Below are 25,286 nucleotides of genomic sequence, written 5' to 3' on the forward strand. Positions count from 1 at the left end.
ACATAAATATCTATAGCCGCGCACCGTGCGTGCACGGTGCGCACACCCTAACGTGCGCAAGCGTAATTCTGATTGGTGGTTACATGTCAGTCAACGTTTGAATCGGTCGAAATCAGGAAGTGTCGGCTGCCATTTTGTTTGTTTTGAGTGCGAGAGTGAAAAAGAAAGGTGGCGAACGTGAAAAGGGGGCAGGGTAGAGAGTTCCTGACCCCCTAGCCTTTGTCAGGGGGTCCCTGAAGGACCCCGAAGGCAGAAAAAAAAATTTTTTTTTTTTTTAAATCACGGTGAAAAACCATTAAAAAAAATGTAATACGTAGTTTATTGCAAAATAAATATATAACATATATAATAATAAATACATAACTTAGCATTTAAAAAAACGTACAATTTCACTGAAAAAACCATAGGTTTCACACACGTTATAGTTAGGAATTAGCATTTAAAAAACCTTGCAAATTCACTTAAAAAACCATAGGTTTCACACATGTTATAGTTAGGTGGACATTTCACTCGTAAAAAAAACCAATGAAATTCCCCTGTTATAGTTAGTTCAGATAACTATAACTCGCGCGACCGCCACTCTATCAAAAGGATGATGTCATCAGTGATGTCATGAGTGATGCCACTGACCATGTCATGAGTGATGTAATATGTGATGTCATGAGCAGTGGATTGCGGGCGCGCGAGTTATAGTTATCTGAACTAACTATAACGGGGGAATTTCAATGGTTTTGTACGAGTGAAAAGTCCAGCTAACTATAACGCCCCTGAAACCTATGTTTTTTTCAGTGAATTTCTAAGGTTTTTTAAATGCTAATTCCTAACTATAACATGCCTGAAACCTATGTTTTTTTCAGTGAATATATATATATATATATTCACTGAAAAAACCATAGGTTTCAGGGGCGTTATAGTTAGCTGGACATTTCCCTCATACAAAACCCTAGAAATTCCCCTGCTATAGTTAGTTCAGCTAACTATAACTCGCGCCCCCGCAATGCACTGCTGATGACGTCACATATTACATCACTCATGACATGGTCAGTGACATCACTGATGACATCACTGATGACATCTCAAATGACATCTCTGATTACATCACTGATGACATCATCCAGTGAGTATGTGTTTCTGTACAGTTTTAATATGTTTAATATATATAGGGAAAGGCCTGTTTAAGAATGAGTGGGTGTACAAGTGTGTGAATGGATGATTTTCTAGGTGCGTAACTGACTCTATAATTGAGTCATTAAATGTATCTTACTGCAGACTAGTGACTAAACTGTGTGAATGTCTGTATGTGTCTGTGTGTTGGTGTATAAGTGTCTGCATGGTTTTGTGAATAGCTATATGAGTGTCTATATGGGTTATTGATTGGTTGTCTGAGTAACTGTATGGGTGCCTGAGTGTTTGTGTGGGTAGGGTGTGTGTGACTCTGTGCATAGATGTGTGAGTGGGTGATTCTATGGGTGCATGGTTTTAAGAGTGCAACTGTGATGGATTGTATGGTTGGGTGAGTGTATGTATGGGTGTGTTAGTGATTGAATGTATATCTCAGTTGTACTTGTGTCAGTAACTACATATGTGAAACGCAGTGTATATGTGTGTAAGAGTATATAACTATCTATATGTGAGAGTGTGTGATTGCGGGAGTGGCTGTATGGATGAGTGTGTGCTTGTATTAGTAATTGTATAAGAGCGTCAGAATTTGTTAGTATTTTTATGAGTAAGTGAACTTGAGTGTGTTTAACTGTATAGGTGAGTAAATTGGACTGTGTTTAATTATTTGCATGACTGACTAGGTGTGTCAGTACCTCAATGGATGATTGGCGGTGTGTGAGTGTCTATATAGGTGTATAAATGCATATGATAGTCTTGTACGGAGAGACTGTAAGTATGAGTAACTGGAGATGTATGTAGACCTAAGAGTCAATGAGTGGGTATGTAGTTATTGGCATTGGAGTATCTATGGTTTTCAAAATGGCCATCTGAAATTTTGAGCCGGTGTATCAAAGGTTATATTAGGGTGTGAGAAGATGCACTAATTTATAACACGGATGACATCATCAGTGATGTCATCAGTGATGTCATTTGAGATGTCACTGACCATGTCATGAGTGATGTAATATGTGACGTCATCAGCAGTGCATTGCGGGGGCGTGAGTTATAGTTAGCTGAACTAACTATAACAGGAATTTCTAGGGTTTTGTATGAGGGAAGTGTCCAGCTAACTATAACACCCCTGAAACCTATGTTTTTTTCAGTGAATTTCTAAGGTTTTTTAAATGCTAATTCCTAACTATAACGCCCCTGAAACCTTTGGTTTTTTCAGTGAATTTCAAAGGTATTTTAAATGCCAATTCCTAACTATAACATGCATGAAACCTATGGTTTTTACAGTGAATTTCAAAGGTTTTTTAAATGCTAATTCCTATCTATAACTTATCTCTAAAGATATCATGTTTAATGATTTTCATTGGATTTCTACATTTTTCAAATTCAGTGTGTCAATTTCATTAATTATGTTTTTTATCACCATTTTTAAACTTATTTTTTCAGTTAAATCTTTTAAAATTAAAAAATATTATTTGTTTTTATTGGGTTTTTCAAACATATTTTTTTATATTTTTAAAAATATTTTTTAACTATATGTTCAAAACTTTATTTTATATATTTTTTCCATGTTTTTTGGATCCGCGCACCCTATGCGCACCGTTATCGATCCCTACACGATAGCATCCGCGCATGGTATGCGTTGGGTACGTGTTTAGTGCGCTATGCGACCGGTACGCGACTCCCAGCCTATACGCGACACATTCGATGTACGTAACGCGATGTTTACGCGCTTCCACGATGCGTCATCTGCTTCTATGACGCGGAAGGTGCGCGGATCCCGCTAAATATTTAACATTTAAAAAGACATATATATGTATTTCATGTGAATATTAATTGAAGACAAACTGTAAACTAGTCTTAAAAGTAATATATTTTTACATCTAATCCTATATTTTTTTTTAATTCAATTTCGCGGATGCGCGCTGGGTGCGTGATGCGTAAGCGCAGGGTGGGCGGATCCCATGAGACCTGCAAAAAAAGAGATTTGATTGGTTCATTACACTTCCTGTTCTAACTATTGAAAGACCCCACCCAATTCAATCATTCTTCTTTCACCTTCTTTGGAGGAGCATCTCTTTGCAGAGAAGAAGATTTTTGGGACTAAGATTTCACTTAGCTCTAACTTTTTTCAACCAAAAATGGCTTCAGGGCAGCAGGCATCACCTGCATCTCCTCATACATCTGAGGATGAATTTTTGGAGGAAACACCACGCACACCACATTTTTCATCTGTGGTGTGGAAATGTTTTACTTTTCCCGAGGGGCAAACGAAGACCAATGCCACCTTGGTCACGTGCAAGATTTGCAAAAGAGTGCTGTCGTGAGGGGATCCTAACAAGAAATACTCGTGCGGCACGGCAAGTATGATGAAGCACCTGAGGACCCTTCATCCGAACAATCTTGCACGAGAAGAATGCCGACGGATGAGAGACACTCCTGCGCCTTCCACCTCATCGCAGCCGAGCACTTCAAGAGTGCATCCATCAGCCCAAAATTTGGACATCCGTCCTCAATTTCAATTTTTAAAAGAAAAACCCCAAAAAATATATAAAAGAAGAAAGAAGAAAGAAAAAAGTTCTTCTAAGAACTAACTTTCTTGGTTTAAAAAAAGAGCTAAATTTCTTTGTTAGTGTGTGAAAGTTTAGATGAATGTATGTGTAGTACGTAATTGACTGAATGAATGCATTAGTAGCATATGGTGAATGTATAAGTGCAGAACTATGAGGAAGTGCTGCAGCATCACACAGTAACCTCTTTAACTGCAGTGTGCTGTAGTACTTCCGAAGCACAGGGATGCAACATATGTACATAAATATGTTGCAAATCTATGCTTCTCTCTGCACAGCTGCTTAAACTGCAGCCATGTGGTGACACAGGAACCCTTGCACCATAGTACAAGGATATCTGTGTCATGTGCTGTTTGTTTTTCTGCAGGAAGACACACCTTCCTGCACAAAAACAATGAGAAAATGCATTTTTCTCCTTCAATGTATGCTGAACATTTCAGCATGCATTGAAGATATAAAAATGTGGAGAAATGAAAACAATTCTCCTTGTTGTGCTTTCCCACACCAATTTTAGAATGGTGCAGCATTCACACACATATCGAGATTTATGATTTCTGATAAATCTAGACATGTGTCTTGTTCTATGAGTATTCAGTGCAATCATGCGCACCAACACTTATAGAACACCCTTTCAACGCAAAGTGGTGTGCATAATGAGGTTGTATTTACATGGAGTATAAAAAGTACACGGAGTGCCTTTTCCTCTCTTTGTAAATATGAAAGAGTGTCTTGCGCAATCACTATGCAACAAAAAGTGACATATTTCCGGTTTCAAAATTCCTTGCGAATGATAGAAGGTAAGCACAGAGTTTTGTCTGCAAAGATGTTCAAAGAAGAATGATTGAAATGATTGCGGTCCTTCAATAGGTACAATGGGAAATATTATGAACCCCTCAAATCTCTTTTTTTGCACGTCACATGATATCTGATTATGGTCAGATTTCAAAACTACATAGGTATAAACAGAGTGTTTTTAGAAACGTGTTTCAACTTTGTAGCTTCTTGCAAACTTACCTTCACAATAATAGGAATAAAAAATGGTATACATTTTTTTCAGATTTTCATTGCAATCTAAATTCATATAAATTGCTTATTTTAAAATTTGGATCTGTGAAAGAAAAGGAAAAAAAATTATAACATGTAATAATACATTTTTTACAACACAGCATAATTTCCACAAAGTAATTTGTTTGCTTTTTTTGCTGTTCTCAGAATATATTGAATTTCACTAGAAATAGTGATTTCAATCGTACTCATCACTTAACAGCGGGCAAAAAAAAACACAATCAGAAAGATTGTTAAAAAAAAAAACAACATGCTATTCTCAGTAAAATACCACAATATACAAATCACACATATATAAAATGCTTATGGCTAACAAAATTTTATAAGTTTAACTTACAAAAACTGTAAATATTGTCGCTTAAAAATATTCACCGAGTCAAAGGATTAATTTTTGGAGGAGGCACCACGCCCACAACGTTTTTCTTCAGTGGTGTGGAAATTTTTTACTTTTCCCGAGGGGCAAACAATGACCAATGCCACCTTGGTCAGGTGCAAGATTTGCAAAAGAGTGCTGTCGCGAGGGGATCCTAACAAGAAATACTCATGCAGCACGGCAAGTATGATGAAGCACCTAAGGACCCTTCATCCGAACAATCTTGCACAAGAAGAATGCCGACGGATGAGAGACACTCCTGCTCCTGCGCCTTTCTGAGTTTCTTTTCTTTTTCTTTTTTTTTCTGCCATGATTTCCCTATTTTAACGTTGAAAAACAGTATCTGTAAAAAAGATTCACAAATAAATGTATATTAATAACTTTCAAATTTATACTATTCCATTACTGTACAAACACATTTTATATAAAAGCTGACTAAGAAACTATAGCCCTGAACCACAAGTGTGACGATGGTTAAAACACTACATGCATTGTGCATACTACTTTGAAGCAGTTCATGCCCTGAAGCCTACCTCACTAAAAGACTACATGCTAACTGACTGAATGATTACAGTACTATAAGGAGACACACTGGGTGAGTAACAGGATGTTTGCTAGAAGTGTATGAATATGACTGGGGAATTGAAGGTGTGAAAGACAGCTGTGTAGCTGGTTAAGAGGGCTGCATACATAGTGGATAGGCGTTTGAAGCAGTCGATGTGCTAAGGCCTGGCTCGCTGCATGAGTACCTGGGTACTGATTGAATGATTAGAGTACAGCAAGGAGAGTGCCTGGGTGAATTTATAAGTGGTTGGCTTTTGGCGCAGTGAATGGATTAGTACTTGGTACTGAATGGGTCACTAGAGGAGTGCAAAGGGAGTGACAGGATGTTTGCTGGATTGTATGGATACTGACTAGGGAATTGAAAGTGTGAAAGACAAGTGTATAGTATGTTAGAAGACTGCATGCATACTGCATAGACATTTGAAGCAGTCTATGTGGTAATGTATGGTTCACAACATGAGTACTTGGAAACTGACTAAATCATCAGACTACTGCTAGGACAGTGCCTGGGTAAAACTTTTAAATTTTCAGTTCTGGCACAGTGAAGAGAATAGTACATGGTACTGCACTTTAGTGTCAAACCCTGACTCATTTTATCAATGCATAAGCAAAGACTAGCTTCTAATGCTACTAAAACTTGACAACATGACCGGTTTTAAAACAGTTATCTGTCAGCAAAGGCACGATGTTACCAAATGCTTCTCTCACAGTGGTTCCCAAATGCACACAGACTCACAGTGTGATTCTAGACAACAACCACTATCCCTAGGAGTTTACCAAAACTCATTCACTACTGTGGAAGTAGTAAGGGAACTGCACACAATCTACATATTTCAGGACTGCACTTTTGTGTCAAAGCCTAACTCATTTAATCAACGCATAAGCAAAGACTGGCTTCTAATGCTACTAAAACTTGACAACATTACAGGTTTTAAAAGAGTTATCTGTCAGCAAATACACAATGTTACCAAATGCTTCTCTCACAGTCGCTCCCAAATGCACACAGACTCACAGTGTGATTCTAGACAAGCACCACTATCCCTAGGAGTTTACCAAAACTCATTCACTACAGTGGAAGTGGTAAGGGAACTGCACACAATCATCAGGACTGCACTTTTGTGTCAAAGCCTGACTCATTTAATCAAACCATAAGCAAAAACTGCCTTCTAATGCTACTAAAACTTGACAACAAACAGGTTTTAAAACAGTTATCTGTCAGCAAATACACGATGTTACCAAATGCTTCTCTCACAGTGGTTCCCAAATGCACACAGACTCACAGTGTGATTCTAGACAAGCAACACTATCCCTAGCAGCTTACCAAAACTCATTCACTACTGTGCAAGGGGTAAGGCGACTATACACAATCTACATATTAAAGTACAGCACATTAGTGTCAAAGCATGACTCATTTTATCAATGCATAAGCAAAGACTGGCTTCTAATGCTACTAAAACTTGACAACATGACAGGTTTTAAAACAGTTATCTGTCAGCAAATACACGATGTTACCAAATGCTTCTCTCACAGTGGTTCCCAAATGCACACAGACTCACAGTGTGATTCTAGACAAGCAACACTATCCTTTGGACTTTACCAAAACTCATTCACTACTCTGGAAGGGGTAAGGAGACTGCACACAATCTATATATTTCAGTACTACACTTTAGTGTCAAAGCCTGACTCATTTTATGAATGCATAAGCAATGACTGTCTTCTAATGCTACTAAAACTTAACATGACAGGTTTTAAAACAGTTATCTGTGAGCAAATACACAATGTTTCCAAATGCTTCTCTCACAATGCTTACCCAAATGCAGACAGACTCACAGTGTGATTCTAGACAACAACCACTATTCCCTGTACTTTACCAAAACACATTCACTACTCTGGAAGAGGTAAAGTAACTGCACACATTCTACATATTTCACTACTGCACTTTAGTGTAAAAGTTTGACTAATTTTCCGAATACATAAGCAATAACGGGCTTCTAATTCTACCAAAACTTGAGAACAGGAAAGGTTTTTAAGCAGTTAGGTGTATGCAAAGATATGAAGTACCCAAATGCTTCTCTCATAGTGGTTCTCAAATGGGCACAGACTCACAGTGTGATTCTAGACAAGCAACACTCTTCCTTGTACTATACCAAGACACAATCACTAGTCTAGAAGGGGTAAGGTGAATGCACACATTCTACATATTTCAGTACTGCACACTACTGTGAAAGTCTGACTCATTTTGCAATTGCATAAGCAATGATTGGCCTCTAATGCTACTAAAACTTGACATAAAAACAGGTTTTAAAGAAGTTATCTGCCAGCAAATACATGATATTACCAAATTCTTTTCTCACAATAGTTGCCCAAATGCACACAGACTCACAGTGTGATTGCAGACAAACAAATATCCCTTGTACAAAATACATTTACTAGTCTACAAGATGTAAGGTGATTGCACAAATTTTCGACTACACATTAGTACCAAAATGTTTCTCTCAAAATGATTCCTAAATGCACACAGACTCACTGTCCCTTGCACTGTACCAAAACACATTTCATAATCTAGAAGGAGTACTGCATTTTAGTGTAGAAACGTGACTCATTTTGCAAATACATAAACAATGACTGGTTTCTAATTCTACCAAACATGAAAACAGCACAGTTATCTGTCTGCAAACACATGAAAAACACAAATGCTTATTACAGAATGGTTTCTAAATGCACACACACTGACAATAAGATTCTAGACCAAAAAAAGTACTCCCTGCACTTTAGCAGGAGAAACACATTAGTCTGATTAAAATCAAAATAGACCACATACATCCCCTCACAATTAAAAAACTCACCTTTCAAGTTGTTTTGTAGATTAAGAAGTATGTCAGTCACACACCAGATTTTCTTATACAGAATCTCTGCACTGTGCACCTCTCAGCAGAACAAAATAATGGCAAAGTTTCCCTCTCATTTTCCCACACATATACATGTAAACATCAAATCACATTCCTTCCCACATAAATTCAAAAGCAAACACACGTTTCTATTGGTTAAACATTTCAACCCTTTCCAAATGACATCAATTTCAACCCTTCCCCCAATCTGCCTTCTGCCCGTTACCATAGAAACAGATCATGGAACACTGTACTGAGCACACAGGTCACAAGTTCAGCACACACTGTTGCTAATCAAGACAGCAAGTGTGCTTGACTTTTCAACATGTCAGCTTATCATATATAATGTTCATTACAATCAGTTTTTGTTAACCAATAGAATCATACGTTTAAAAAAAAGAAATATGCACCCTACCTTTCAGTGTAGAAGGTTGTCAAACAACCAATGATTTCTTGTCTTTTTTCAAAACTGCATCTTAGCCACCATTTTAGAAACATCTTACTTTCCAAACTGCCATTTCATTTACAGAGACCATCTAAGTGCATCCAGACCTCCTTTCAAGATGCTTAGAGTGTGGATTGTGGGACACAGCTATATTTTCTGGAGCCAAAGGTATGCAGAAAACAAAGGCATTCACAAAGACCTAGGTTTTCCAAATGTAGACATTAAATGGATTGGACAGAGAGGGTTAAAGTGGCACCAATTGATGCCATTGGTGAAATCCTTCATGCATATCCAACACCCTGACCTCATAATAGTGCACTGTGGTGGCAATGACCTAGGCACTTTGACTGGGGTAGGTCTGGAAATACTTATGAAGGACACCTTTGCAGAACTGATTTCACTTTTCCCCAAAACTGCCTTTGTGTATTCTAACATAGCCAAAGGCAGAAATGGAACTGGTCTGATCATTTTTGTCCACAAATTGAGAAAGCTAGGAAACATGTGAATAAATCTGTTTCTGCTTTTCTCTGAGACTATAGAATGGGGTCCATTTACAATAACAATCTGCGATTTCATATGCAAGAGATGTATAGGAGAGATGGAGTACACTTTACTGATGAAGGAAACCGAGTCTTCCTCAACAACTTTAGACTCTGTATAGGTACTTACTTATAAGTACCAAAAACTCTCAATGAACACAACAGCTCTTTTTAGAGCCACTCAAGAACAAAACACTTAAGCTTGATCTTTATCTCCCAAATTTTTTTTTTTAAATTTCCTTGGATCCGCGCACTCAACGCGAGATAATCCGTGCACCCAACGCGTTAGGATGCGCGCAACCTGCGCGCATTTCGCCGTTTAAAAAAAAAAAAAGGGGGCCCCAGGGGTCCTTCTGGGACCCCCTAAGCACCTCTAGAGGGTCAGAGTATTTCCACTCTGCCCCCTTTATATGTTTTACACACTTATTCCCCTTGCTTCTTCAGCCTCGCTTCTACCGAGGCAGAAAATGGCCGCCAACAGTTCCTGGTTTCGAATGTAGACAGACACTCAACAGCCAATTAGCATTCAGCGCGCGATCGGGAGGGTGCACGCTCGGTTCGGGGAGGATGCGCTTATGGTGCGGGTAGGGTGCGCGGATCCTCCCCGGCCATAGATATCACTAACTTTTTTACCCTAATTTTCTCAGGAACTACTGAACAGATTCACACCATTTATGCAAAAGGCACAAGTCTGAACTGAGGACTACCTCTTTGCCAAATTTGGTGTTATTCCGTTCAGCGGTTCGGGCTGTAGCTGCGACAACAGATCCTATGGGAAATTGCATAGGGAAAACGCGCTTTGGGACCCCCCTTTTTTCTCAGCCCCCGCCTGACGAATCACTTCAGGGTAGGAGCGGAGTGGAGCTGGCCAAAAGTTTGTAAAATTTCGTGAAGATTCGTCAACCGGCGCCAGACTTATTGGGAATAGAATGTTGCGGATTTCCTATGGAAAATAGGTCCTAACTATAACTATCTTCTGGTGACCACCAGTAGATTACATATATATATATATATATATATATATATATATAACTGCTCCAGTTGCACCAAAGACGAGTCACTCGCGGTCGGGTGCTATGAGTGCGGCGGTGCCTACCGCACAATATTCACGCTCCAAATTCCTTAATATGTAAAGAATACAAGCACTCACGCGTTTCGGCGATCTGCCTTCCTCGGTGTTCACGGCACACCGTAACCGCCATTTTTTTAAAAGCATCATAGTGTGTCAAACAATTAGACATAGACAGAGGACAGCATGAAATGTTGATGGAGTTAATTGCGCCATCTTGTAATGTAGCTGTATCCCTTATATGGAATATACTTTTACAAAATGCGGTACACAATTTTCAAATTATCAGTTCATTGATTATTGTAAGCATATACACACAATAGTCACTTTAAATAAAATGATCTCCGCATATATCAGGACATAAATTCAAAGTCCCTCGATGTATGTATTGCACCAAGTAAGCATGGCAACAACTCCACCCATATCCATAATAATGCCGTGTATCGGCACTGCACTTCATCATGCCGTGTATCGGCTTTCGCTACCTGTCAAAAAATTAGTCTAGTCTAAACACATGTAGCAGAGGGGTAATTGAAATAGCTCAACACAGCGATCACTGCATTCTAAAGACAAAATCCATATACTCTTACTTATATTACCAGACTGTCATGTTAAGTTCCCAAATGTACTGACAACTCTTCATTGCTGTTAAGACCGAACGGAAACTTCGACTGAAGGTCAATAATGTAACGTGATTCTAACCTTCGTAGCTTCTTCAGGCGGTCACCACCTCTAATGTTTTCTGGGACATAGTCTAAACCAAAAAACTGTAAAACATTCTTACTATTAGGATGTTTTTCGTCATAATGTCTCGCTACAGGATATGAAGCATCTCCTTTCATTATAGCCCTCCTGTGTTCAAGTATTCGGATTTTTAAAGAATGAATTGTGCTGCCTATATACAGTAGGCCGCACGGGCAAACGAGGCAATAGACTGCATATATACATATATATATATATATATATATATATATATATATACATATATATATGGTATATTCAAGCAAAATGTCATCACTTGCAAGACAATAGAGGAAACAGTATATATGTATATTACATTGTCACTGAAATTTTTACCTAAATATAATGTTACTTTACACTTTGTGTTCTTCATCGAGTATACTATATATATATATGATATTGATAAAGGCGTCTATGAATCTGAAACGCGTCTCTCCAATCTCGGGGTCGAGTGAGGCCCGTGACAATAAAGAAAGCCATCCTCTAGTACGTGCCTTTTTCTTTGCTGGAGTATATATATATATATATATATATATATATATTACCTACTGGCGGTCGCCAGTAGGTAGTTATAGTTAGGACCACGTTTCCATAGGAAATCCGCAACATTCTATTTTGAATAACTTTGGCGCCGGTCGACGAATCCTCGCGAATTTTTCAAAATAGGTGGGGCGCTACGCTCCGCTCCTACCCTGAAAGTCTCGGGGGGATTCGTCAAGCGGGGGCTGAGATAAAAGGGGGGCCCCAAAACGCGTTTTTCCCATGCATTTTTCCATAGGACCTTTAGACAGGGCTACAGCCCGAACGGCTGAACAGAATTACTAGAAATTTGGCAGAGAGGTAGTCCTCAGGTCAAGGAAGTGCCTTTTGTAGGTTTGGTGTAAATCTGTTCAGTAGATTCTGAGAAAATAGCCTTTAAATCAATATATATATCTGAGCCAGCTTACGGTGCGCTTACGGTACGCTTACCGTACGCGTACGGTGGCGTGCGCGAGCGCGATTCTGATTGGCTCTTAGATCTTAGTAAACATTCGAATCGGCCGAAACCAGGAAGCGGCGGCCGCCATTTTCTCTCTCGCACTGAGAGTGATTTCTAAAATATAAAGCCCAAAAACATGTAAAGGGGCTGTTTAGACAGCTCCCACACACATAGCCATGTTGAGGGAGTCCCCAAAGATCCCCCAAGGCCAAAAACGCAATTTTTATTTTTTCGGTAATTTCGCCGATTACGCTTACCGTACGCGTACGGTAAAAAATGTAAAAAAAAATAAATTATCCACACTCTCTCCACCCCGTGTGCAATTGGTGCCCGCAGGCCACCAATTGTGCATGGTTTATCAGAGCAAAGCAAAACTAAAATATTAAAAAAACAAAATAATAAAAAAAAAAATTATCCACATTCTCTCCACCCCGTGTGCAAATGGTGCCCGAAGGTCACCATTTGTGCATGGCTTATAAAATATACGAAAAATTAAAATATTACCTTTCAAAACGAAGTGCATCATATGTCCTCCATGTGCGCACGGTGCGCGAAGCGCATCATGCATACATGGCCCATCTAGCGTAACGTGGGCACGCGGTGCGCGTAGCGCACCGCGTGCCCACCGTGTGTGAACGGCACTAACTGCGTAAAGTGGGCGCGCGGTGCGCGAAGCGCACCGTGCACGCACGGAACGAACTGCGTTAAGTGGGCGGCACGCCACGAATGGCGTAAAGTAACTTAGCATTTAAAAAACCGTACAAATTCACTGAAAAAACCATAGGTTTCACACACGTTATAGTTAGGAATTAGCATTTAAAAAACCTTGCAAATTCACTGAAAAAACCATAGGTTTCACACATGTTATAGTTAGCGGAAATTTTACTGATAAAAAACCAATGAAATTCCCCCGTTATAGTTAGTGCAGGCAACTATAACTCACGCGACCGCAATCTTCTGCTGATGACATATGTGTCTTTATGAAAAAAAAATATTTGTAATATATGTATAGCTAAAAATGTATGGAAGAAGACATGGGCAAATAAGTGTCTAAATACAGTATTAGCATCAGCAGAGGATTGCGGTCGCGTGAGTTATAGTTGCCTGCACTAACTATAACGGGGGAATTTCATTGGTTTTTTATCAGTAAAATTTCCGCTAACTATAACATGTGTGAAACCTAAGGTTTTTTCAGTGGATATATATATATATATATATATGTGTATATTACCTACTGGCGGTCGCCAGTAGGTAGTTATAGTTAGGACCACGTTTCCATAGGAAAACCTCAACATTCTATTTTGAATAACTTTGGCGCCGGTCGACGAATCCTCGCGAATTTCTCAAAATAGGTGGGGCGCTACGCTCCGCTCCTACCCTGAAAGTCTCGGGGGGATCCGTCAAGCGGGGGCTGAGATAAAAGGGGGGTCCCAAAACGCGTTTTTCCCATGCATTTTTCCATAGGACCTTTAGAACGAGCTACAGCCCGAACGGCTGAACAGAATTACTCAAAATTTGGCAGAGGGGTAGTCCCTAGGTCAAGGAAGTGCCTTTTGTAGGTTTGGTGTAAATCTGTTCAGTAGATTCTGAGAAAATAGCCTTTAAATCAATATATATATCTGAGCCCGCTTACGGTACGCTTACCGTACGCTTACGGTAAGCGTACGGTGGCGTGCGCGAGCGCGATTCTGATTGGCTCTTAGATCTTAGTAAACATTCGAATCGGCCGAAACCAGGAAGCGGCGGCCGCCATTTTGTGTATTTCACTCTGAAAAAAAAGAGTGAAAACAAGGAAAGGGGGCAATGAGGAGAGTTACAGACCCCCTAACATTTGTAAGGGGGTCAAAGAAGGACAGAAAAGTACAAAAAAAACATTTATTGATTTTAAAAAAAATCACGGGGTACGCGTACGGTAAGCTTACGGTAAGCGTACGGTAGAAAAAAAAAAAAAAAAAAATGAAAATCAGATTTAAGTGTTTAGATATTAGGGGGCTCTAAAAAGAGCCGTTGTGTTTATGAAATGATTTTTTAGTGGTACCTACAAGTAAGTACCGATGCAGAGTCTAAGGTTCAAGAGGAAGACTCTGTTCCCTTCATCATTGAAGTGCACACCATCTCCTCTATAAATGTCTTGCATGTCATAACGCAAGTTGTTGTGGTAAATGGCACCCATACCATAGTCACGGAGGAAAGCAGAAACAGATTTGTTGACGTGCTTTCTTGCTTTGTCATCGCACCGCGTGCCCACTGTGCGTGCACGGCACTAACTGCGTAAAGTGGGCGCGCGGTGCGCGAAGCGCACCGCGTGCTCACTGTGCGCGCACGGTGCGCGAAGCGCACCGTGCGCGCACGGAACGAACTGCGTTAAGTGGGCGCGCACGCCACGAATGGCGTAAAGTAACTTAGCATTTAAAAAAACCGTACAAATTCACTGAAAAAACCATAGGTTTCACACACGTTATAGTTAGGAATTAGCATTTAAAAAACCTTGCAAATTCACTGAAAAAACCATAGGTTTCACACATGTTATAGTTAGCGGAAATTTTACTGATAAAAAACCAATGAAATTCCCCCGTTATAGTTAGTGCAGGCAACTATAACTCACGCGACCGCAATCTTCTGCTGATGACATATGTGTCTTTATGAAAAAAAAATATTTGTAATATATGTATAGCTAAAAATGTATGGAAGAAGACATGGGCAAATAAGTGTCTAAATACAGTATTAGCATCAGCAGAGGATTGCGGTCGCGTGAGTTATAGTTGCCTGCACTAACTATAACGGGGGAATTTCATTGGTTTTTTATCAGTAAAATTTCCGCTAACTATAACATGTGTGAAACCTATGGTTTTTTCAGTGAATATATATATATATATATATATATATATATATATATATATATATATATATATATATATATATATATATTCAATGAAGAAAACAAAGTGTAAATTAACATTATTTTTAGGTAAAAATTTCAGTGACAATGTAACGTTTTAAACTAAAAAATATGAAATTCATCATTTATAGTTATTTCTACTAATTTATCATTTGCTACCTATATCTATGTTTTTTTATATGAAGTAAGATATAAATGCAATTCTGAACTATAACGCCACTTTAACCTCTTGTTTTTTTCAGTGAATTTCTAGGATTTTATTTTTTTACGCAAAGTAATATTTTGTTACAGTACATAAAGCCATCAGCAAGCCACTTTGAAGGTTTACCACAGGGATTGGTCTGCGGCCAGGCCCTGCATCCAACCCACACAGGCAGCCAACACCCCCTGGCCGTGCATAGCATGTGGTTGGCTTCAGGGCAACCAACCACCCTAAGGGCAGGTAACCTCCCACCGCGCACACCAGGCCCTGCATATCCAAACCCTCACAGACAGACAGCCCCACGCAGCACATGGCCTTCAGCAGTGCGCGGCGTGGGATTGGCCTCAGGGGCTATACTGATTATTATAAAAATGTTCATTAGAGTTTCAATAAAAAAATCAACATGTCTGTGAGTCTTTCTTTTAACATTGTTTTCAAGACCGTGTTTTGACTCAAAGACATGTTTACCTTTTTATAAAACCAACATGTCTCTGAGTCTTTCTTTTAAAAAATTTCTGTCCACAACATGTAATCATAAAAACAGCCACAAAAGGGCCTAGCACCCCAGCTGAAGAGCATAAAGCTTCAGATTGGAGTGCTTAAAAAATATGCTAAGTGCTCATGGGATTCTGGATGTAATGACCCAGGAGACTTACTTTTTTAATGTTGGGGGACTACTGTACTCCCTGCAGCCTCCCACAACATTTAAAAAAATGTGTGTCTCCAGTCCTAAATGCACTGTAATAACAATCCACTGATAAAGGCCTATTTTCTTTTCACAAAAATATACAATTCCTACTACCTTTTCCATAACATTTCATTAAAATTTCTGCGATAGAGATAATAGCAGTCTCAGACTATTCCTTAATATATTTGGCGTTGTACCTTTCTCTGCAAAAGCATAAGCTGGGTCTTTGGAGTCTTCAACTAATTTTCCTGAAGGATTCCTATTGATGAGCAATTTAATTTAAATGAAGGGGGAGAAGTTTCATTGAAAGGAACCATGGTTCACTTTTTAAACATATTTCAAAGCCAGACAGTCAAGAATAACTTTATTCGGTTTAACTAAACCATAAAAGTATAACATACATACAAAGTGCATAAAATGTACATATTTCAAGGTATAAATGTATTGTTATGATAATTGAGATATCTGGAAACAAACTCAAGACTGAATTGAAAGAAGCAGAGAGGGAGTATGAAGAAGCACCCTCCCTAAAATGCTTGAAAAAGAAAAGCGCCTAGGGATAATTGAGAACTATAATCATTGATGGGCATGGAATCACATTGTTACACCTCAAAAGTTGTACCTCCCTATAAAGCAACAAAGTGGACATGAACTTAGTTCAAGAGTTGAGAGAAAAGTGGGGTATGCAAATCCGAACAATCAAATCGCAAATACGGGGACACGTTCAAAGGGAGGATGCAAAATTTCAGAGATATCCATGTACACTATTGTTATGCACCCTTTTGATTATCAAAGGGAATATATTGTGACAGTGGGATTACCTAGGGTGTCTTGTGAGCAGAGGAATCAGTTGGATGATCCAGTATTACAGTAAGAAATATTGTCTGCTATGCATCTAGCAAGCAAAGATTTTTACTCTACAAATCTTCTGCGCTGAGTGTTTGTCGAAGAGGTAACAAAAACTAAAACACTTGACTGTTATGGTGAACCGTTATATTACATTTGACACAATACCTCTTTACATGCTTTAACACAGTGTACTAACCATCTGCCCTTAAATGCCCATTGACTTTACCATATGATTTTGGCAAAAAAGATATCATGCCTACTGCTTTTGTCATAAGTTTTCATTATAAACAGATCAGCCCCCTAGCCTTGATCAGTTGTTTGTCACCGTAACCATCTCTGTCCTGTATTGAACATACGTTTTGGCACTGCAAAAAGAGAAGAGCAAACACTGTGTTTCAGCAAAAGCATGTAGCTACCGTCTAGTCAACAAACACCATCCACCTCTTGACTCCAAAATGCGGGTGAAGTCAAGCATTAACCGGGCGCAATTCATCTGGCCTTCATGGATCTCAGTTCAGCCTTTGACAGCATCAATTGCTCCAAGCTTTGGTCCATGATGGCACAGATGAGGGTTGATCCCACACTGATCTTCTTTTAGTGCAATTTGCATGAGGATCTCTCTGCATCAGTTAGATATGGCCCCAATGGGGTATGCACATCCCATTTTAAATTAAAGTGTGAAGTCCATCAAAACCGTATTCTTGCACCTTTATTTATTTATTTTTTATATTAATCAGTGGGAATCCACAAGAAATCTTTGTGTGAGAGAGGAGTAGAATTGTTTGTGCATTTTCCTGTGAAATGAATTTATCATGGGATAGGCGGGAAACAAAATTATCCATATTTGATTGCAATGACCCCCAAAATAAAATAATCATTGTCATACAGTTAACATTGCTTAGAGACAGTAGACTAAAAAGAATATTCTGCTTTGGTAGGACCATAAACATTAAAAACAGTTAATGGAATGTCATTAATAAGTAACAATAAGCCATCTAGCCTCAGTATCTGTTTCTTGGGATTTAGTTATACAATTTAATTTCTTATGAAATAAAATAATTACTCCATTATTTTTACTAAAGTTTGGTGAAGCAAAGACATAACCTACACAACCACATTCAAGCTTTAAGGCCTCGGTTTCTGGTAGGTGAGTTTCTTGACGAAGAACAGAATCGGGATCATAGTTTGCTAAATGCTAGCAAATTCTCTGCCTTTTTATTGCACTGGCAGAACCTTTTACATGCCAGAATATAACTCTGAATGTTAAAATAAGCAAAAATATACATCCAGATGGTCTTCTGTAACAACAAAATCATCAAACATAGCTGAATGAAGAAACAAAAGAAGAAATGAGTAAAAGTAAACAAATAGTGATAAAGTTATTATTTAAGAAATAGGAGAAGAAAAAAGAAGTAGAGAATGAAGAGAGAAAGAGGACAGGAAGACAAGATGACTGAGAACACATACCTGATAAGGTTGAACATTAGGTTGTGGTCGAAGACAGCACAAGGTGAAGACGGCACAGCAAGGGAGCGCAATGCATCAACGGCAGAGCATGATGGAACAGTATGATAATAGAATAGAAAACAAAGAACCTGAAAAAGAAAAATGGAACAATGCCATAGTCTAGAGTTAGCATTCGCAGGAGCACAGAAAATCGCTCAAATCGTAGAGGGATTTGAAGTATCGATTGTACTTGTTGAATAAAGGTGAAAAAAATCTTTGAGATCTGTAGGAATAGTGTAGGTAGTTATTTTATTTTGAAAAGTCACTTTGAAGAGACATCGGTGAAATAATCCAAAGCGAGCACCTAAAGCACAAAGTTGTAGGCGAAGGTCAAGGAACTCTTTTCTTCTGGAAGCCATTGCTCTGGAAACGACTTGCAATATGAAAATCTTTTTCCTGACCAAAGGAGTTGTTTTTCGGACTTTGCTGCTTTGGGGACCTTCCATGAGTCAATAAATTCAAGAAAGAAAATAACTCCTCTGCGTTTGATGGGGAACAAGAGAGTTAAGAATGGTGACCTAGTCAGTGAGCCCTTTGAATATTCTGAACTGTGGATGGTTGTAAATCAACTAATTGGGGCAAAAAAGAGGTGAAAGGAGGTGAAAAAACAGATGGAATCATTGCCTTTGAGTCCCTCTGGAAGACCGTAAATACAGAGAGTATTGTATCTATTTCTGTTTTCTAAGTGCTCCGATTCTTGTTCCATTGATGAGACTCTGGCTCCCATATTTGACCATCTTTCATCCAGATTTGGAACATGAGAGTTGGTTCCCTCAACAAATGGACGTTCCAGTAAAATAGGTGAAGATGATTTGACAAGGTAAGGCAGGTCTTGTTTCATCCGCTTATAGGTAGAGATAGGATTGAGAGAAAGTGAGGGTAAGGAGGACATCTTAGGTATAGTTGCAGGTACAATGCTTTGTAGGAGGGTGGATGTCCGCCATTGATGAGGATGATCGCTTCTGAGTTGATGATATTTGTGGATGAAAAGACAATTTATATAATTCCTTAATCTGCCCATACTGCTACATGATAAAAACAGAATGCCCATGTTAAAGAAGTACATGTGGTGAATTTTATCAGCAATGCAAAAATATACTAAAAGCAATCCAGAGGGTCTACAAACGACCAAATCAACTGAAGGAGAACAAGGATACTCGCAAAGTACATGCTGAGGAGGTGAACAAAGGAAATAAAATATCCTTGAAAGGGCAGTCAAATGAGGCAAATTAGTAAGGATAGATCCTCTTAATATAAACTGTGTAGCACTCCATTGGCAAAGCATCAAGAGAACTTAAGATGGCCGCTGCTGTGAGGAGGATGAATGTAGACACAAATTCAACTTGCAAAAAAATGCAGAAACTGCAGGGAAAAGAATTTCAAACCTCACCTTAAGATGAATTTTATGTGTTTCTCATGAGGTCAACGTCGAGAGGAGGAGGACCCATTTCATCGTAATTTTTAAGCAAGCATAACTGGAGTGAATATTGAGTAACTAAATAACTGATATTGCAATAAATAGTATATTAGAAACACTAAAAAGGGTAGTTAAATACATAAAAAATACTGAAGAAAAAGCCTGTCAGAAGAAAAGCGGTATCGCTGCAGGGTGAGGAGAAAACTCCATTCTGAGCACGAAGAGAAGCTAAAATGGCCACAGCTGTGAGGAGAAAGCAAGCAATCACTAAAGCGATATGTAAAACGTACTGAAATACAACCAAAATGAGTTCAGGATTAATCTTAGCGATGCATGAGGCCAAATAGAGGGTTCGGAGGTTCCGTGATGGGAAATATGCTCCAACGGTGCATGGAGCTCCCAGCTCAGGTGGCCATCTTGGCTGGCAGTCAAGCTCTGCCCTGTATCAATTTATTATAAAACTTTGCAATACAAATGAGAAAATATGGCTAGGTCATACACATATTTTATTAAAAGTTGTAAGGCTACTGATATAGTCCTGATAAATTCCCCAAACTAGTTAAGACTTCAATAATTGTGGCAGAAATATGTTGGCACTTAATCAAGTCCTCCACTGTACAGTTACCGCAATATATTGCTTTCAATCATATGGTAAGGCAGAACCAATCAACTGCTCTGAATTTCCCTCCTCTACACATTTGTATCGCTCTCTATATATCACCTTGTTACTCTTGACCTAGGCGGGCACATTTTTCAATGGCTCTTAACAAGCTCCAAGTACAGACCACAACGTGTAGCCTGCTAGTCACCAGAGTGTGAAGGGGCCCGATGATGAAGCATGTCACCATAGTGAGTAAGGATCGTCATCCTTTTAAGTGAAGATATCTTAAGATTTGGGCTTCTTCCTTCTGGGCATTAAGGCCTCATAAGGGGTGGGGGGGGCTCCTAGAATACTTTTTTCATTATATGCCAGGTACTTTGTTGTTACAAATATAATTATGGTGTGACTTAATTTAAAAAATTAAGAAACTCTAATTACATTTTAAAGATATTGAAAGGACATTCACTTTGTGGTAACATATTCTGTACTATTTAGTTTTGCTAAAGCAGATGTTTGAATATGTGTCATGCAATGTATTTTAAGTAAATAAAAGTTTGTTGCAATGTTTGTACAGTGCTCAGTGACTTGTGGAGTTGGAACAAGAGAGAGAAAAGTAGAGTGCAAAACTGACCGTGGACTGACCAGTAATTTATGTCTACCACAACTTGTACCAAAATTTAAAAAGATTTGTCAAGCAGAAAAATGTAAGTAAACGGAATGAATAATTATATGATGAAGTTCACTTCATTTCACTTATGACATATGTAAAGATTGCATACCAGTGATTTCTTCCTCTACCAAAGATTCAGTGCGCCTGAATATAGATGATAGCATGCAGAAGAGGGCCTACATATAGGGCACACTTTCCCTGTTTGCACAGCGGTTCACTTTTAAATGCTTGCAGGGGTGCAGATTGAATTTGGTGCTCCTCCTTACAGTTAGTGTGCTGTTATCAGTGTTGTGCACTTACTATAAAAGAGAGTACATTTTTTCCTGCCTTGGTGGGAGGTATTTAGTGAAAGGCAGACGGCTGTTTGAGGCCATCGGTCTGCCTTTCACTATGCAGACTGCAACCAGGTCTGCAATCATAGGGGGGCAGAGATCCCCCTACAGGTGGATGCAGTGAGTGACTACACCTGTCTACAGTGGACAACTGGGGGGGAGGGCACCCTGGAACTTCCATTTCACTTTTCAAGTGATGAACACTAGGATGTACTGACGGTGTACCGCTGCTATGTGCTCAATGCCCCTCTCCAAGGCTCCTTTGCCTCTGTGCCTGCAAGAGACTGAGGCCCTCATTACGATGTCGGGCAGGCGCAACCATTTCAGTGAAGGATGCGCCTGACCATAAATCGGTGGTTCTGCACACCGAATTAGGATACAATCTCAAACTTCAATTTTTCAATGGGACCTTGTGCGGCGGGCTGAAACTGCCCGCAGCACACGCTCCCATTGAAAAATTGAAGTTTTTGCACATCCCTGTACCATGTGACAGGCGCCTCATGGTGCAGAGATGTGAAGGGGGGCACCACAGGTGCCCTCCAGGGCCACAACAAGAGGACATGAGGGGAAGGAGGCCCTGCTAAGGGTCCCTAAATGCTTTCTTCGACAGCAGTTCCATGTCGGAAAGGCTGACATGGAACTGCTGTAGGAAAGTGCCATCATAATTCCGATCACGGAAACGCCTTCTGTTAGAGATTTTGAGGCCCTTCCAGTGGTGACGGGGTCCTTGAGCCTGTTGGAACCCAGTCGGACTAACTGGCTGGTTTAAACTCCGACCGCCGTCTTTGTTATACGGCAGTCGTTGTTTAAACCTTAGATGTTTGTCAGACCGATGTCCAAATCTGGCCCTAAGGCCCTCATGATGTTGGGCGGACACAACACCTTTTCAGTGAGGGACCCGCCTGACCATAGGTCGGCGGTACCGCATACTGAATTTAGATGTGACCGCACATGGTGTGGCTGCAAACTTCCATTTTACAATGCGAGCTTGTGCGGCAGTCCGAAACCGGCCTTAGCACGTGCTCCCATTAAAAAAGTGGAAGTTTTTGCGCATCCCTGCACCTTTTGGCAAGCACCTCGGCGTACCTGTCACATGGTGCAGGGATGTGGTGCCCCCAGGGCCTCAATCAGTGATATAGGGAAGAGTGGGGCCGTCCTAGGGGCCGGCAAAGTAGCTCTCAGACAGCCTTTCCATGTCAGAAAGGTCTTAAATGGAAAGGCTATAGGAAACCAACCTCATAATCCCCATGGCGGAATCGTCTTCCTTAAGAGATTATGTGCAGCTACTGACTGGCCGGTGGGCTCCTTGAGCCTGTCGGAACCCCCTCCGTTTCCCTGGCCGGTTTATACTCCGACAGCCGACATTAGAATTCAGCGGTCGGACTGTAAACCTACCATGTTGGTCGATAAGTCTCCAACGAGCCGTCGGGTGCTTACCGACCTACATCGTAATTAGGCCCAAAGTGTTTCCTCATGCATTTGTCTTCCATGGGAGCTCTGCAAGAAAGGCTTTTGAGATTGTGCCAGTGCTACATGTGCACCAGTGCAATTTCCATTAAAGACGGGACTTCAGAATCATCTGATGCCAGAAAGCAGGTGCACAAGTCTTGCCTGAGGGTCACTTAGTGTAACAAAGCCCCTGGTGTGTGCCTGTGTACACAGGTTGGGTCGTGCATGCACCAGACCCATGGAATCTATTACAAACAAACACACCATGGTATGCAAGCAAACATAATCTTCTATTGTGTGTCACAGAATGAATCATAGAATTGTTGCTCTATCAGTCAGAATGTGTCACAGGATTTCCTGGCCACTGATGGTATACCTGAAGGCCCCCTCGAACACTTTATTGCGAGTGCACAAATACTGCTAATATTACCCCAACTACATCAACAAAGCGTGCACCATTTTTTCTTACAGCACTTTGAATGGAGACTAGCTCCTTATTAAAGTGAGATCCCCACCATGTTTCTTTCCATCTCCATCTCCAAGAGGCACTTAATGTCCATTCCCCTTCAAGATGCCAGTTTTCCCTAAACATACTTTGTAATGGATTCAAGTTGAACACACAGACTTCCAGTACTCTTGCTCACACATACACACAATGTAAGTAACATACAGGCCAACATCCATCTGCATTGGAAGTGACAGCGCTACATTTCCCATCATCCATTCACACAGAACGTGATATCCCATCATACATCTAAACAGGAAGTGACATTAACTGGTTTCCTGCCAATTTTGTGTTTAAAACAAGAAGCTACGCAAGAGGACTCCATTTACTATCATATAGGAAGTGACCCCACTACATTTACCATCTTCCATCTGTATAGGAAGCAACATCACTTCATACCATTTCCTTACTTCAATCAACACTTCATGGTACCCATCGCCCAGGCCTATTCAGCAAAGGTCAGAGACAGGCGTGTGCATTCGTTGCTTTGTCATATTAGGGACAGAAACCCTGTTCCACTGAAACGTAAAATGACACCATGAGCCTCACCCAGTACCCCATGCTACTAATCCCCATGATCTCACCCCCAGATGTAGATGACCCAGACACTCACATAGCATTTGCACAATAATGCAATAAGCTGTCCTACCTGACCTGTATTACTCCCATGGGGCCAAGATAGACTTCCAAAGCTCCCCATAAAACTAAAAGATTAATTCATTGTTTGCTTTCATCAATGTCATGGTTTTTTTTAATAATCCTTCTCAATATCTACTCTTTGAAATGTTTGTTTCTTATGTATTAGTTCAATAGAAAAATAGTTTAAAAAAGTGTATACAAACAATATAAACAGTGCTGAATAATACTTTACAATACTATACAATAAAAGCCCATCAATGGTGTCCACTCATTTCATAAACAGAAAATTATCTTTTCAATTTTTCACGACACAAATAGCTGTCTCCTTATGTAGACATTTTTTTAGAAGAACACTTGTATATAACAATGTTATACCTCCACACCAACTACAAAGCACTCATTCCTTACTCACACACATTCATTACCTTATTCTAGCCAGATTGTTCCAACCACTGGGTTTAATCCCTTTCTACAACAACAGGGAAGTAACTATTTTCTCTGACAATGCTGTATTGTGGTTCAGAATCTTATATAGTCTGGTCTATGATTGTTTCAGTGGACAGTGTGTAGAGGCTTCACCTTCTTGAGGACCACCTGATATGATCATGAAATGGCGGATAAAGATGGGGGTGTCTTTAAACATAATATTTTCTGATTTGAATTTAAAATCATACCCATTGTTACATAGCATTTGTACAACACATAGACCGAACTTCGTACACATCCTACTAGCAACCACACACTATCAAACTACAGGATTCACATTCTAGCGCATGCTCATCAATGCTCATTCTGCAGTATTTTATTCACCAAACATCGCAGACCTCATCACCTATCACCTATCACAAGCCTGAAGCCCTCTTCATCACAAAGACATGGCTTACCTCTACACCTGCACACATCCTACTTCAAACAGGATACAGCATCCATAAAAGGGAGGAGGACATGCTCTCATCCATAAGAGATCTGGTCCCGCACCCTATACAAGCATGTAACAAACAACTCCATGGCGCAACTCAGATCTCCACCTTCTGCCTCATCTACAGGCTTGCCAGGCAGAACAAGGACTTTATTGATACATTTTCCGATGGCCTCACAACCTCGTCCATCTGACATGGCCACACCTCCCTCTTGAGTGACCTCAACCTCCCAGACAACAGAAGCTAAAAAAACACCCTATTCA

At 39.9% G+C, this 25,286-nt stretch overlaps 1 protein-coding gene across 3 annotated transcripts in view; it reads left to right on the plus strand.

Moving 5' to 3' along the window:
- The window catches only part of ADAMTS20 (ADAM metallopeptidase with thrombospondin type 1 motif 20), a 1,386,529-nt gene that overhangs the window by 1,210,037 nt on the left and 151,206 nt on the right, over positions 1-25,286 (plus strand). For all 3 annotated transcript variants that reach the window (XM_085653052.1, XM_085653051.1, XM_085653053.1), the window contains one exon: positions 21,083-21,212. In XM_085653052.1, coding sequence (XP_085509178.1) covers positions 21,083-21,212 — 130 coding nt within the window. The remainder of the gene's footprint in view (positions 1-21,082; positions 21,213-25,286) is intronic.

The sequence above is a fragment of the Triturus cristatus genome, chromosome 4_1, assembly GCF_964204655.1.
Source record: "Triturus cristatus chromosome 4_1, aTriCri1.1, whole genome shotgun sequence".
Taxonomy (NCBI): domain Eukaryota; kingdom Metazoa; phylum Chordata; class Amphibia; order Caudata; family Salamandridae; genus Triturus; species Triturus cristatus.